This window comes from Eublepharis macularius, chromosome 5 (assembly GCF_028583425.1).
Source record: "Eublepharis macularius isolate TG4126 chromosome 5, MPM_Emac_v1.0, whole genome shotgun sequence".
Lineage (NCBI taxonomy): Eukaryota > Metazoa > Chordata > Lepidosauria > Squamata > Eublepharidae > Eublepharis > Eublepharis macularius.
In genome coordinates this window covers 94,815,490-94,830,901 of record NC_072794.1, presented here as the reverse complement: position 1 = coordinate 94,830,901, position 15,412 = coordinate 94,815,490, and the positions used below count along the sequence as shown (strand labels likewise).

Below are 15,412 nucleotides of genomic sequence, written 5' to 3'. Positions count from 1 at the left end.
CCGTGACAACTGATAGTTTTAAAAGTTTAAATTTGTGGAGGATAATTCCATCAATGGTTACTCAATGTGACAACTCCATAGCCAAAGGCAGCAAACCTCTGAATACCAGTGCTAGGAGGCAACATCAGGGAAGGCCATGGCAGCCTCTATGCAATTTTTTGCCTTTCAGAACAATTGGTTGGCTGTTATGTGAAGACAGATAACAAGATGAACCACTGGTCTGATCCACCAGGACTCTTATATAAGCCTACTTTGCTATGATATTTTTAAAAAGAACACATGAATGCAATTGCATTCTATCTGGATATGAAGATATATATTTAATTGTACATCGTGGCCATCATTTTCCCACTTTATTTCTTAACAGTCTGTTGACTCAGAAGTCTTGGCCAGAACCGATCTTAAAGATCACCCTCTATTACCATCCTTGCATAGAAGCCACTGTTGCAAGAAATTTAGCAACAGCTGAAGTAATATCAGGGTCAGTATCGGCTAGTAGAGAAGATATAGTAACAAGGGAAACCTCAGAAGCTATCACTGGCTGTATTCACAGATCTCTCAAAGCAGCAGTTAACACACAAAGAAAGTGTGAGATAAGGTTTCAGTCACTGCAGACCCATATGCACGTAATCTGAGTAGGTTACTCTTCAGAATATATCTATCAGGATAACAGAAGGGAAAGCATTTAGTCTGACCAAAAGCATTTTCCCCACTGTATCTCTGGAGAATTTTAGAATTAAAAATAGTAATTGCTACATTTAAAAATGTCAGTCACTAGCCCTTTGCACTGCAGATATGAAGAAAGGTGTAGGCAAGTTTTGCCCATACTGCCTGGAAAAGAATCAAGCATGGTGGACACTGCAAGACAGCTGGAGCAAAGAAGAAATTCACTATTCAACCAATCATGTGGTGGTTCAATTTCTGTTGTGAACGTCTCTGCTTTTGCAGCAGAAAGGAGACTGGAGAATTCTCTCCACGTGGATTTAATCATTTATATATTTATACTCTGCTGTTCCCTTGTGGCACAAGGTGGCTGACGATTCAACATTTAAACACAAAGTATAATAAAGCCCCAATTACTAGCACCGCCCCCCCCCCGCAAATGCCTGTAGCTTAGACGCCCATAAAACCCCTAGTAAATAAAAAGGCCTAGCAGCACCTTCTAAGCACAGCACCCTCCCTCCCTTAAGAATCCAATTCATAGGATGGAAGTTTATAGGAAACCAAGGGCTTCAGCAGATTCCAAACAGGCTAACAGCTAGTAGGTGGCACCGTGAAGAACAAGAAGCCTGTAACTAGTAAGTACTATGCAAGCCCCCCACCCCACCCCAAATCAGTGCTCTACTATACCCAACTGTATGCATTTTCTTAATTCCAATATAGAGGGAAGAGTTGTGGAACACAACAAAAACAAGAAATTCAGAAATGAGGTAAATTTAATTTACAGTACACAATAAAATGCATGTTATCAATAACAGTACTTCTTCCTGAGTTTTTCATTGCTTTTAAAAACAGTTAACTATGGAGTGCATTACAACTGTAACAGTTTCAAAGAATTCTTTAAAACCAACATAATGGCAGGATTACATTAACTACCAGTATGTTATAACAACATGTATTTAATATACACATTTTCCACTTAAAGACCAAATGCAGAGCAGTTCTGGCAAGCAGAGTTAGAAGAATTGAGTTTTCCCCCCGGCTTATTCGTTGATCTCCTTCTTGCATAGTGGAGGCATAGGGTAAATATGGATCTTTTAAAAAAGCATTTTCTCTGTTTTTCATAATCCTCTGGCCTAAATTTTCAAAAGTTGCAAACAAATTGAAATACCAACCCTAATTTAAAAGGGAATTCAATTTATTGGGGTTAACAACTTTGGCACTTTCAGTAAAACAAGACTTCCTTGAAGATGGTCATTAGTTTGTGTTAAAAAAGACAATTGTGGAACCATGCATGTTCAGAAGCTACTGTGTTTTGAAAGATACCAGCACCACAATGGTATGATGCATTTTAAAACAATCATTTTGCTCCCGTCAGTTGGTCTTATTTGCACTGTACTGGAGCCTGCATGGCTTGAGATAGCCCAAGATTAGCCCAATCCAATTCTGTTGTGGGAAGGGCAGCCATAGCCAAGCTAAGCAAATGGGGTAGATGATAATGGGACAACATGTGTAATTTCAAACAATGAGATTAGCATATGTCCATTTTGTGGGTGCCCCCTTTCCACCTTCAACTTTAGAATGATAATGGAATGCATGTTCTAAAATCTCATTTTCCTAAACTGACCAAAATAAAAAGGCAGTGTTGGACTGGTTTATCCAGCTGTATTGTGCATCTTTTTTTCTTACTGGAACATTACTGCTTATGACAAAAGTTAAAAACTTTTGCACAACTAGAATTTCAGCACTGAACCTGAAGCAACTCCTACCAAAATAATACAATATCAAATAATTGGGTGCTCTCCAATCGTTTGTTTGTGAGATGGCAAGGACCATATTGATTGCAAATATGCAAGACACCTAGGTTCAACATTTTTGCCTATTGTAACACAATGGCATTATGGAAACAGCAATGGAAATTGCACACAAAACCAGGAAAAAGCTTATGCAAGCGACCAGGAAAAGTAGGGAAGTAGGTGTATTTAAGTGAGAGAGAATAGGTAATATGTATACATTCTGATTACAAAAGATTCGAGAACCATTTGTGTTGACATACAAAGGCCATGAGCAGAATGATAGGCACCCTAGAACTTTTCAATATATTTTCATCAGAAGCTAGCAGCAGACCAGCACATCTGCTGCACTAAGCCCTGAATGCTTTAAGCCACAACCTATTTAAAGTACCACCATGATGTACGCACCATCATAAGCTCTTTCCTATGGTGGGACTGCACTGAAGAACTGTAAAATATAAAATTCTGTCATTGCTGTTTAGACACCTGCAGTTTCCTGCATTTCTCATGTCACATGTGTGCGCCGAAACCCAGAATAAAGAGCTGTCAGATGTTACTATCACAGGGAAGAATTTTCCACAGCACTATATGTAATGGTTGGTGAACGGGTGCATTACAGAAATGTTTCAAAAGTTAAACACCTGAAGTAGAAGCAAGGTAACTGGGTGACTTGGAAATTTTCGCTACAAGAGAGACTTTGCTAAAGACAGGAAATTTGTATATATCAAAAGCCGCTTCAAAAAGTACTTTTTGCCAATGCAGTACTTAAGATGCTTTCTCCACCCGTGATGTGACCTACTCTCCCCTCCTCAAAAAAAGCATGTTCCGAGATCACACATTAGCACTGAAGCAGTTGTTCCCCAATCCATTCTGAAATCATGTTTATATACAAGTTAAGGGTAATATATATTTAATGGGCATTTCCTAACTTGTTTTAGTCACTTCCTATGCCAACCATTTAAACTCTGCTCTTACAGGAAAACTGAAGTATGTGAAGCTTTCTGGAGGATGGGCCACCACAATTGTCTGGTAGATACAAGTAACAGAATTATACAACTACTACTAGCATATTCATTCATATTTCTACTAGTCACAGGGCTGGTCACAGAAGTGTATACTCTAGTTACAGAAACTGGTGTGCAAATAAAGTTTTGTTGTGTCATTAACACAGCAGCAACAAAAAAATTCATATAATTCATCAATTTTTCAAACTTTAAAAGGACATTCCAAGAAAATTGTCCTTTAAATCACTTCATTACAAGTTTTGTTCTACAGAATCTTAACACTAATAAACCCCAGAGTGTTTTAAAATAATTGTACAAAAAGCAACTCCCCCCCTCGACCCCCCCACAAATGCTGACACTTGGAAAATGAGTATCAAAGGGCAGCAGGAGTAGCTGGTTGGAATTCACTGTTTTTTGTGGCCTGACTCATAGCTCTGCGTTTGGCAAGGCGGGACTTCGAGGGGGGAGAAAGCTTCATGGAACATATGGCCTGAGCAATACTTTCTTCCTCTTCATTGAGATGATTCTCGTGCTGGGAGAGCTGGCGGTTTAGAGCAATAGCCTCAGCTGCAAAGAGAGTCAGCTCCTTTGTGCTGCTATTCCTGTAGGTGGTGAAAAGAATGAGCAGAGTAAAAATGAAACTCTTAAAGCTAGAAAAGGGTACAAGGACTCTTCATTGTCTTGCCTAGAAATAACCAAGTGAGGCTCAGTTATTCCCAGTCACCCAAGAAATATATTGGAACAAACTACAGACACTCAAAGAAAATGCTGCTACTCAGTTCTTTCAGCTTATACAGCCCAGTGTTTTTTCCAGATATCCTCTGATAGGATGTATTCACCCTCCAATTATTTTTCCATCTAATTACAATGGGTACTTAAGAAACAGTCACCTTTGAAGAACTTGTGGTGTAGGCAGTCCTCTTTCAGAAGCATTCTATACAGAAGTGAAACATTGAAAAATAAGCTGAGGTTCTTTGCATAATAAATGTTTATCTGAAGAATAAGCAGATGATCATTATATTTCATAGCTTTCTAGTTTGAACAGCATTCCATTAACAGGTTATGCTTCAAATGAATTATAGGGTAAAACATGGAAGAATACAATGTACACTTAAATCTGCACTGACCAAGTAATAAGATAACAAAAGTAAACACAAGACTCTGAATTTCACTCATGTCACTTATACAAAGAATGTCATTGGCAACAATATACAGCCTTCCTGACATTGCTAAAGGCAGCCTTTTGATGATGAATGGGAAAAGGGATACAGAATACACATGAGTTCTTACAGGGAAGAAGAAGTGTTATTTAAAATATTTATTAGCCAACTTTCCTCCAAAGATACTCAAGGCACCTTATAATGTAAAAGAAACAACATAAGTATATTAAAAATATTTAGAAACAGAGTTAAAACACAGTTAAAATACATTCTAAAACTGTCCTAAATAAAACAGCCTTCAGCTGCCTCCTGAAACTAGAGAGGGCCAGGTGCACCTCCCTGGGGAGACTGCTCCACAATCATGGGACTGCCATCAAAAAGGCCCTCTCCTGTGTATTCACCAGTCAAGCTTCTTTGCCTGATGGCACAATCAGGAGGGCCTCTCCCTGTGATCTTAAGCCCCGGGGCAGGAATGTATGGGAGAAGATGTTCCTTCAGTTTCCCTGGTTGTAAGCCATGCAAGGCTTTAAAGGATAGAACCAGCACCTAGAATTGGACTTGGGAGTGGATCAGTAAGTCAGTGTAGTTGCCTTAATATCAGGGTCACGTTTCCAAAAGCTGGCCCTGACCAGCAGTCTAACTGCAGCGTTCTGCACCAGCTGCAGCTTCTGAACCATCTTCAATGGTGGCCCTAAGTAGAGCACACTGCAATAGTCAAGTCAAAATGTAACTAAGGCATGGGATACACTGTGGCTAAATGTGACCGAACCAAGAATGGACGCAGCTGATGCACCAGCTAAAGCAGGGCAAGTGCACTCCAAGCATTCAGGTTCTTGCATGGCATCTAGATAGGTGACCAGTACCTGATATAAGAGGGATTAGGCACTCTGCATTAAGGAATGTAGCCACGGGTGTTTTGACTCCACACAGATCGATTTGTAAAGCAGCCTGCACACTGAACTTATGCTATATAAGTAATGGCTTTGAAAGTACTACTTACCCCTTGTACCCATGGATGCTGCAGAACCTGAGCAGCACTAAGCCTCTCTTTGGCATCTCGAACAAGTAACTTGGAGATCAGATCTTTGGCGTCACTGGAGATATGAGACCAGTCCTTATCGGGAAACTCATAATTGCCTTCCTGGATACTCTCAAAGAGCTTGTTCTAACAACAACAAACATTTGGTTTCTCTTAAGTGCTGAAGGTTACGTTTAAAATTTTATTGTTTAACCAGCCTTGAAGTCCTTAATATCCACCTTCCCTCATTTAGCTGTGTAAATTCTAGAAGACAGTAACCAATTTAATTGTGGGACTGAAATTCTCCAGGTCCTGTGCAGAATATTCATTCAATCAAGCTGCTGTTAAACATGGATCAGATTCTGAGAATCCCAAACCTTTTATTCCTCATGGGCTTGCCTAAACCAACTTTCTGAGCAACTGTGAAGTGTGACAAGTTTTGAGGTCCCTTTCCTCATTACTGCACTTCATAATTTACAATAAAATAGCATAACAATCTATGCTAGTTGTAGTGGTTTCCAGCAAGCCTGCCTTGATCCTCGGGGGGCAGGGGCAGGCTGCCAGTCACCTGCTGGTGTTAAAAGGTACAATTCCAAAAGGAGTGGCAAGTGAAGCCTCACTGCCAGGGTAGAAAGCCACCACCAGCCTCTCTTAATTAAACCTTCAGCTGTGGCACTGAAAGGGAAGTTCCCAGCCCTACCAGGTTTTAAATAGGAGGCCAGCCCTTAGAGGTAGTGCAGATTGAGTTCAGAAAACAAATTTAACATGGTAGCATGTGGCAACATGGCCAAAGAACTGGAATTGGATTGAAGTCATAACTCTCAATAACTCCACACCAAATTAAGAATATGAATTTATTAAACGGCAAAAATAAATAAAATAAACACAGAAGTATGTGGAGACAAACAAAATAACAGACTATTTAAGCTAGGCTATATTCACTAGAAGTCCCTGAACTTGTTCCAGATGTTACATTCAGCAAGTTTCAGAGTCCAAAAGGGAGCTTTAGCTCTTATGTCCAGAGGTCCCGAAGACAAAAGCACAAAGGTTGCTAGCACAGGAATCCACCAGTGGTGTGGCATTCAGGATCAGGAACAAAAGCAAGAACATGTCCCCTTCTCTTCCCTCTTTCCCCTCTTGTTCCCTGATACTAAGAGGCTGGAGAAACAACTCTCTTCAAGATCAGCTACCTGCAGCCAGCTTAAACTCTTAGCCAATCAGAAGGGCCAAAACCTCCAATGACAGGCTCAGCCGTGGCCTGTCCTCACAGGTAAGGGGGGGAACTCATCACCCCACCCCATAAGGCTATGTTCTAACAAGCCAGGAGGCAGGTACCAACCTCCATCAAGCTTTGTCCTCGAAAGCTGTTTCAGCTTTGCACCTGTGGCTCAAGGCCTCTTATCTGGCTAGAATAGACAGTGCTAACCAGCCCCAATATCCTAAAAGGAAAAAGAAAGTCTCAAAAGCCTAACCCAAGGTATTTTAACTTAAAAAAACTGAATTAAGTGAATTTCACTATACTAGTAATGAACATATTGCTAGTCTGTTGTTCCAAGTGCCTATCAGGCTATCTCTAACAGCCTGATCTACCTACCCAGTACTGTTTAATCTGACTGGTGGCAGCACAAGTGTTCAGTGAGCGGTTTTTCCCAGCCCAACTAGGACCCTGTCAAGTGGAGATGGAAAAACTGAACCCAGGACCTGCTGCACACATATGTTTCTTTTAGTGTCAAGTTGTGAATTCTCCCATACCACATAATTTCCCCTTCCTTCTCCTCACCCTCAATTTTCCCAGTTCAGACGTGATTTACATATTTCCCAGCCATCATTCATAGAAGGAGATAGAGACAGCTTGCTTGGTCCCTCGTTGTCTGAAAGGAACCTATTCCGACTGCCATCTACTCAGACTAGAGAAGAGCAAGGAAAGCACATTCTGGCTTGCAGAGGAATAAGGGTCATGGGATAGTGGTGCCACATATTGTCAAAACAAGATGAGCCAGGCACCATCATATTAAACAGCCAAGGGTGTCCCACTATGTGGACCAAAAAACTCACACAATGGGGACACCCAAGAATAGGGTAAATTACGCAACCCCCACGGCATCCTAGTTTTGAAAAGAAACAGATTGCACAAAACAAAAATAGCTTGAAATCTTGCAGTGTTGTTTAGCTAATCCAGAATAACTGCTGAGATATTGCTAGGCTACCCTGTAAGAATATGGGTCATCATTTATTCCCTTTTTCAACTGGAGGTGGTGAGTTTTGTTGGAGTATAAAGAGGAGAACAGAGCCTGGTAAAGATGGAGTTATGAGAAAAATGGGAGATAGACACAGTGGGGGAGGGAAGCACAAGTAGGCAAGAAAGCAGGCAAGAACAGAGGGAGGGAAAATGGGAATCTGAATTCCTCCTCCTCTAGCAGTTCCCAACTTGTATATAAGTTCTGTCAAACTGACCTTGCTCTGTCTTTTCCCTACACTCTACTTCCCTTGTATATCTTTTAGATTGCAAGTCTGGGAAGCAAGATCCTGTATCTCGTAAATCGTATTGATGTAAGCTTCCTTGGGAGACAACTAGTGGAAGAGCAAGAGAAACATACAAATCTTCAAAACGTCAGCCTCTTGTAGGACTGATTTTCAGTAAGGAGCTGGTGTGCAATTAGTGGTGTGACATGCATATATTAGTTTAAGGTAAGAAAAAACAATGGATAAATTTTGTCCAGCTTTAAGAACACACGGAAAACAGATACTGCTCTAATAGGAGGAAGGAAGGGTGGGACTTAAGACATGTTACAAACCAACCCAACTGCAGCCTTCTTTTCAAGTTAGAGTTATATTATAGACGGCTACTAGATGGGCTTATAGAACTTGGCCAGTGCAGTTTTATTAACAAGGACACCACAATAATGTACCTGTACTACATGTCCAAATTTACTTATCTAGTTACCTGGCAAACTTTGCAGACTTCTCCTCTGTCCCAGCCACAGTCTGTGCCACAATTCCCCACAAACGGAGGATAGCCACTTAACATGATGTACAAAATCACACCCAAACTCCACAGATCACAGCGCTTGTCATAGAATGTGGCTTCATCTGTGAATACTTCCACCACCTCAGGGGCCATATACTCTGCAGAACCACACTAGTGTATGTACAAGAGAGAGATCATATTATAAAATTAAATACTCACATTCAAGTGACAAGAAAAATATTCAGTCTTGGCATCTAAGGACATCTAAATCACCGCAACAGCTGGTTTAGAGTGCACATTTATAAGCTTGGTTCTGGAAAGTTCTGTTTAAAGGTATCTATTTTAACAGAGTTTTTCAGAATTCTCAATTCAGATTATAATTATTGATTTGCCCAAAGCCTCAAAATCTCTCTGGAATACCTGTCCTTTCACACAAAATTGGTACAATATAAACTCAACATAGGAAGACCTCTGGATTATTATTTTAAACTCAAAGCCCAGAAAAACTAAGGCAAGACAGTAGGCAAGCGGCAGAGTCAATGCCTAGAATAGAACTTAATCGTCTAATTTTTTGCCTCACAGATGCAAGGCAGTTAAAGCTCTGAAATTACCAATTATTTGCTCCAAGGCTGGCAGATACATATATCAAGCATTAAGAACTGAAAAATCTGCAATGCAAATCTAATTCATACTCATAATACCATAGAAGAGCCTTATTCAAAATATTTAAGCCCACTGATTTTCCACTGATGGCAAGTTTCACACTCCTTGTAAGTAAGCATCAGATTGCCAGGGATGTGGGAGGCAAACTACTCTGCCAGTTGCTGGGCAACAGCTATTGTAAAAGCAAATGAAGGCATGGAGAATTTTAATTCTTATGTATTTCACAATACAGCATTTGAATATGCCCATGTTTTAGGCTATGCCCACATGGAACAAAATAATGTCCTTGGAGTATCATCCTCACTTAAATACAATTTCAATTACTATACTGCATTACAATTCCAAGTCTCTGTAAGTCAACATCAGTGGCTGAAGGGACCATGCAAGACTTGTGCAAGCATAATGTAGACCGTCTTTCAAACCCATGTTTCAAGTTCTGGTGCTGAAGGAACCTGAATTGAGCACCTAATGCAAGTTATCCACATTGAAGTTTAAAGGACTAGACTGCCACCTAGCATTTATTTGTTTGAGGACTCCTTGGTTTTAAGACTAGTGTGTGGTGCTGAATCAGTGAAACACATGCTAGGCATAAAACATGACACTCCAACAAGGGTAAGTGCTGTATTTAATGGGTATACCAGGGTGCTTTGAGGTACAGCATGATGCAGTTCTCCTAGCAGCAAATTAACCAGGGCTTCATATTTTGTTAATGTTAATACTTCTCAAAGTACTCAGTGACCATGCAGGAGTGATGCAAATCAAATTTCTAAAAACTGTCTGCAAAAGGAGTCTACATAATGTGAAAGGGATTTATTAGAGAGAGAAAATGAAGTTGTGCAATAGGTAACTATCTGGAAAACAGTTCAATAAGGCTTGATTTCATTTGACTGCAAGCATCTCTTCTCTCTGACTTACACCTTTGTAACACCACGGCAGAGGTGGTGATCTGGTATCTTAATATCAAGGAGCACTGCAGATATAGCACAGGGCTTCCATAACTGTAGTTAGATGACCAGAAATTGGTTACAAGATTATGTCCTTCTCCACCCTTCCAGAGCAAATATTTCTCTCTCTCTTCTTCCTCTACTGCCCAAGTTTACAACTAAGCTTGGTTTTTCCACACAGACAAAAGAAACTATGTGCAGGAGGCAGATATCTCCAAGATTACTGTTTTGTGGCCAGAATGTGGGTATGTGCAAAACTGGGAGCCACTACTTAAGGTCAGTGGATAAATCATATAATGTAATCCTAAACAGAGTTACTCCAGTCTAAGCCAACTACATAATGTGAAAAGTGTCCAAGATATGCATTAGTTTCATCTGTTAAAAGAATAACACCCTGTAAAGACTGCTAAATTCTGGGTTTTCAGTATGTACCCATTATTTTCAGGAGGAAAACTGTTAGTTGTCAAAGAACCTGGCTACATCATCTATGTAGGAACATGCAAGAGAAATGGAGGATACTTAACCAATATGTCTGAGGATCATCTTCAGAAGACAATTCTTGATAAGGACAAGAGCCCTGACTGTATGAAACTGCAAGATCTACATCATTAATGGTGTTATATGCCCAAAATTTGTGCAATACTTAGGCACAATGTTGTTTATTCCACTGAAACCCTTCCCTCCCCCTGCATTACCATAGTACACTTGGCTACATACTGGAGTAGTCAATTCAGGCGTAGTTATTGGAGTACATGCACTGTTGAGTTTCACTCCACTCCCAAGGTCAAAGTCACAAATTTTCACTGGTGACACCTGAAATGAAGAAAAATGTGCCACAATGATGAAATGTAACCCTGAAGTAAATGGGAATTTTGTAGCCCCTTAAAGACTAAAAAGTTCTTATTTTAGCAAACCTTTTCATTAACTAGAACCTGCATACAATGAAGTGGGTTCTAGTCCAAAGCTTAAGATAGAGTAAAAAAAATTAATCTACAAGGTGCCACAATCTATAAGGTGTTTTACTGTAACACAGTAACAGAGCTAGCCCCTTGCAGTTACCAGTCCAGAAACCAGCTAAACACCAATAAGGAGGAACTAAACAACGCACGAACTACCTTATCTAGAGATTCACATAGTATGTTTTCTGGCTTCAGATCTCGATGAGCAATACCTAAGGAGAAAGAAAGAGGCCCTGTCAAACTAAGGGGGAAAAACTACAACAGCATTTGCTTCCTGATAATCTCATACAAGCAGAATTATAATTAGACTGCTCATCAACTGTACCGTGTACCAAAATAATTCAGGGCACAATGAAAATTATATTAAGTAGAATCAAATACACCAAAAAATTGGGCTAATGCAACAATGTTCCTGTATTTTAAATTTACTTTTATATCCAAAGCTATCAAATTTGGGTTTGGTATTTGGTTAAAAATATCAAATTTTACCTGACTCAATAAAATTCAATATTACCAACCTTACTTTGGAATACCAATTCAGATTTCGTATTGCCAAATTCAATTTTACTGAATTTATTTGGTAAAATTCGATGGACTTTGGAAATCGCAGCTGGGCTCTTCCTTGCTGTTAGAAACACTTTCTCTCACCCTTTTTAACCAGATGGGAGGAAGGAGAAGGGGGATGAAATGAGGTAGAAGGGAGGGGGAAGGGAAGGGGGAGTGAGTGGCTAATTCTTGCAGAAGTTCTTCTTCTCTGGCCAGTGGGATTCTCAAGGAGGAGGAAAATTAGGCAGGCTTGCCTCAGAGCAGGCTCCATTTTCCTCTGGCCTGGAGAATGGGGACATTGCCTGCTTGCTGTTGCAAGGCAGGCTTGCAAAATTCCACCGCCAGCCCCCTGGATAGCCTCCATAGTTTTCCCTATACGAAATAATGGAGATTGGAGGTGGCTGGGGGCACCTTCTTGGGGGAGGGGGGCATAAAATGGCCCTCAGGGTCCAATTTCTATGAAACTTGGGTGGGGGGGGGGTCATTAGAGGACAGTTAGGAGTATGTCCCCTGCAAATCTGGTGAAATTCAGTCAAAAAATGACACACACACACCGATATATCCAAATTGAGTTTCCCATAGGAAACAATGGCCAAATTTTACTGAATCTGCTTTATATTACTGAATTGAACTGGAGAATGACTTGAGTATTCAGGGATACCAATTTTTTTCCCAGTTTGGTTTTATCAAACCTGAATTTACCAAATTTTTTCCTATGCACACCTCACATCTTCATAACAGCAGCAGCTTCAAGTGTGATAAAGCACAAGACTATTCTATACTATGAATCTTTATGGAGCTGTATGACGTTCCCTCATCCTTAGACAGCAGAAATGGCACCAGAAGCATTTTTAAAATTCAAAAATAACTGTTCATTTATTTTAGAGGAGAAAGGTCAGGTGAAATCAGGGTTTTAAAATTTCTGAGGTCCTTCAGTTGTTAACTGAATCTGAAGGTCTCCACAGGCAGTTTCCAACCACACTCGGACAGGGATCTCTTCACTCTCCAGAGCTACCTCCTTGTTTTGACTGGGTAAACAAAATCTCCTCTCCTTAGACAATCTCTCCTCTTTCTTTGGTACATTTTGGAGTCTGCACCTACTTCTCCAACTTCCTTACCAACTTTCCCCATTAGGACTCTGTCTCCCAACTCTTCACACTCGATTTCTCTCTGCTAGGACTGAAAAAAAGGCACTCCTCTTTCCAGCTCATGCTATCAGATCAAAGCTCTCTGATTCTGTGAGGGAGTAACGCTTAATGGTCCTGCAGCTGTGTGTGTACAGCAGTTCTAGGCTTTTTAAAATGTGCAGCCTGTCACAAGCTGTTTGAGGGATCTTTGCAGGCAGTTTATCTAAACATTGCTGCAGTGAAGGCACATATAGCTTACATTCCTTTGGCTACATTCAGCAAGAACACTTTCCCATCCCAATCAGCAAGAACACTTTCCCATTTATAGGCTTCAATCAAGTGGTTCACTAGCACAATTTCTCATTAATAGAAAATGGCTGCTTTCAGGTTTTACTTTCTCAGAAGCCTATAATTTGAAGCAGCAAAATGCTAAAATGTCATCTATAGCAAATGCTTCACCTTCCCGTTAATAGCCTGTGTGATGCCGCTTAATAAAAATTTTAAAACTACAGTGGAACCATAAACTTAATTAGAAATCAGAAATATTACAGAAGATTACTCTGCAAAAATTTCTGTTGTATACCCTATTCAAACAATTTTAGCAGCCACATCTAAACTACTTTCTGCTAGGGATATTTGTCATTGCTTATAATTTCTTCACTTGAGGAAGCAGAACTGAATGCTCCCAATGGACAGTTTTAAAACTAGCAAGCCACTAGATTCCAAAGCAACTACATTAGCAACACTTGCTATTGTTCAGTTATTTCATGGGGCAACACCTCCTTACCTCCAATTTCTTCAAGCTCGCTACACATTCAATAGTCAATATGGGCTATGTCTTCGGAAAATCTTTTTCTATCCCACCCCCCTAACCTGTCCAGATTGTCCTTCACTATAAACCATTCAGTAATGCTTTTTCCACAAATTAATTTCTGTAACAGGCAAGCTAGCTGAGATCCTCAAATTTTATGACCTCAAAAGTAATATTAATTTTGATGTACGCTAAACAGTTGTCGTTAAGAGTGGTAATAATAACATTCAATAACGTTCGATTTATATACCACCCTTTAGGACAACTTAATGCCCACTCAGAGCGGTTTACAAAATATGCTATTATTATCCCCACAACAAACACCCTGTGAGGTGTGTGGGTCTGAGAGAACTCCCAGAAGCTATGACTCACCCAAGGTCACCCAGCTGGCTTCAAGTGGAGGAGTGGGGAATTAAACACAGTTCTCCAGATTAGAGCCCCACACTCTTAACCACTACACTGAACTGGCTCAAATTGGTACCAGAGAACACTACTGAAAGTAAATAAATTATTACAAGGAACAGCTCAGAAGTAAATACCATACCAACTACTCAAAGTGGTAACATGTTTGATCAATAAAGAGTTGTTGCTCATTAAAATGAATTTTCCTTTAGCTTGTACTAGTTAAGTATAAAAATGCCCACAGAACTCAACTTCTGATTATGCAAAATAAAAAAGTTTATGTCTATCTTGGGGGTGACATAACTGCCTTATGGAAATAGGTTTTCCTATAACCCAACGTCAACTAGTTATCTTAGAATCAGCTGCCACAAAATAGAGAATGGCTTTGCGGACTAATCTGTATCTCTAGTTCTAAACATGGCCCTACAGCACAGATCAAAATATCCACACAATGAAGCCAGGATAGACATGGGAAAAGCAGAAAACCTAAATTTTTTAAAAAAAATAATATAGTGGGAGATTAAAAAACAAACTAAAGAAAATAAATGCAACAGAAATCTTGTGAAAATATGTCATTAATCTTAGCTGCCAGTGGGGCATTTGCAAGGCAAGCCTTTATAACACTGCAAGCCAGATGACTGGAAAGGATATTAAAGAAAGGATATTAAAGCTCTGAACCCTCCCCCTGAGTCATCTGGTCAGTAGGGAGAGGTGGACACCCCCATCAGCTCCCACCCTACAGGAAAGGTTGGGGAGAGTCAAAAAACTAAGAGAGGAGGAATCAGGGGCTAGCAGGGGGGTGAGATTTTCCCTCTCTCCTTAGTCCCCACAGGTCTTAACTTCTCTAGCTACCCACAGGTGGTAGAGAGCAGCATCTGTTAGGCCAGTCCCAGCAGGTGCAATTTAACCTCCAAGGCTGGCTGCAAAGTTGAGGATCATTTTAACTTGCTCAAGGATGGCTGCAAAGTTGAAGATTACTTCAACTTGCCTGAGGAGGGCTGCAAAGTTGGAATATTTATGACCTTTATAGTCATCCTTGGACAGGTTATAGTGTTTTGAAACTTTGCTGCAGATTCCAACTTGTTTATTTTTCAAATATTTAACTGAATGGGCAAGCACAGAGAAACATGCTACTGCTAGGTACTAAAATGCAAGCAATTCAAAACCACATCTAAATGTCAGTTGCTTTGGCTCTTATTTTACACAGGGAAAAGATGCCACTTCTGATGGTGCAATAATCATCTGCTAAAGTTGTGCCATTTTAAGTTCTGTACACTGCATAAACTTGCCCCCCGCCCACCTCAGCATTTGCAGAAGCTACTTAAGGTCTTGCATCTATTTAAGAAACAGTACAGTA

At 40.2% G+C, this 15,412-nt stretch overlaps 1 protein-coding gene across 3 annotated transcripts in view; it reads right to left on the bottom strand.

Annotated features, from left to right (window-relative positions):
* Positions 1 to 1,418: 1,418 nt before the first annotated feature.
* Positions 1,419 to 15,412, bottom strand: part of MKNK1 (MAPK interacting serine/threonine kinase 1) — a 55,471-nt gene continuing 41,477 nt past the window's right edge. For all 3 annotated transcript variants that reach the window (XM_054981105.1, XM_054981104.1, XM_054981103.1), the window contains exons 7-12: positions 11,326 to 11,381; positions 10,928 to 11,023; positions 8,580 to 8,774; positions 5,618 to 5,782; positions 4,348 to 4,391; positions 1,419 to 4,059 (exon numbers count right to left, since the gene is read on the bottom strand). In XM_054981105.1, the coding sequence (XP_054837080.1) occupies positions 3,831 to 4,059; positions 4,348 to 4,391; positions 5,618 to 5,782; positions 8,580 to 8,774; positions 10,928 to 11,023; positions 11,326 to 11,381 (785 nt within the window). In that variant the 3' untranslated portion in view covers positions 1,419 to 3,830. The remainder of the gene's footprint in view (positions 4,060 to 4,347; positions 4,392 to 5,617; positions 5,783 to 8,579; positions 8,775 to 10,927; positions 11,024 to 11,325; positions 11,382 to 15,412) is intronic.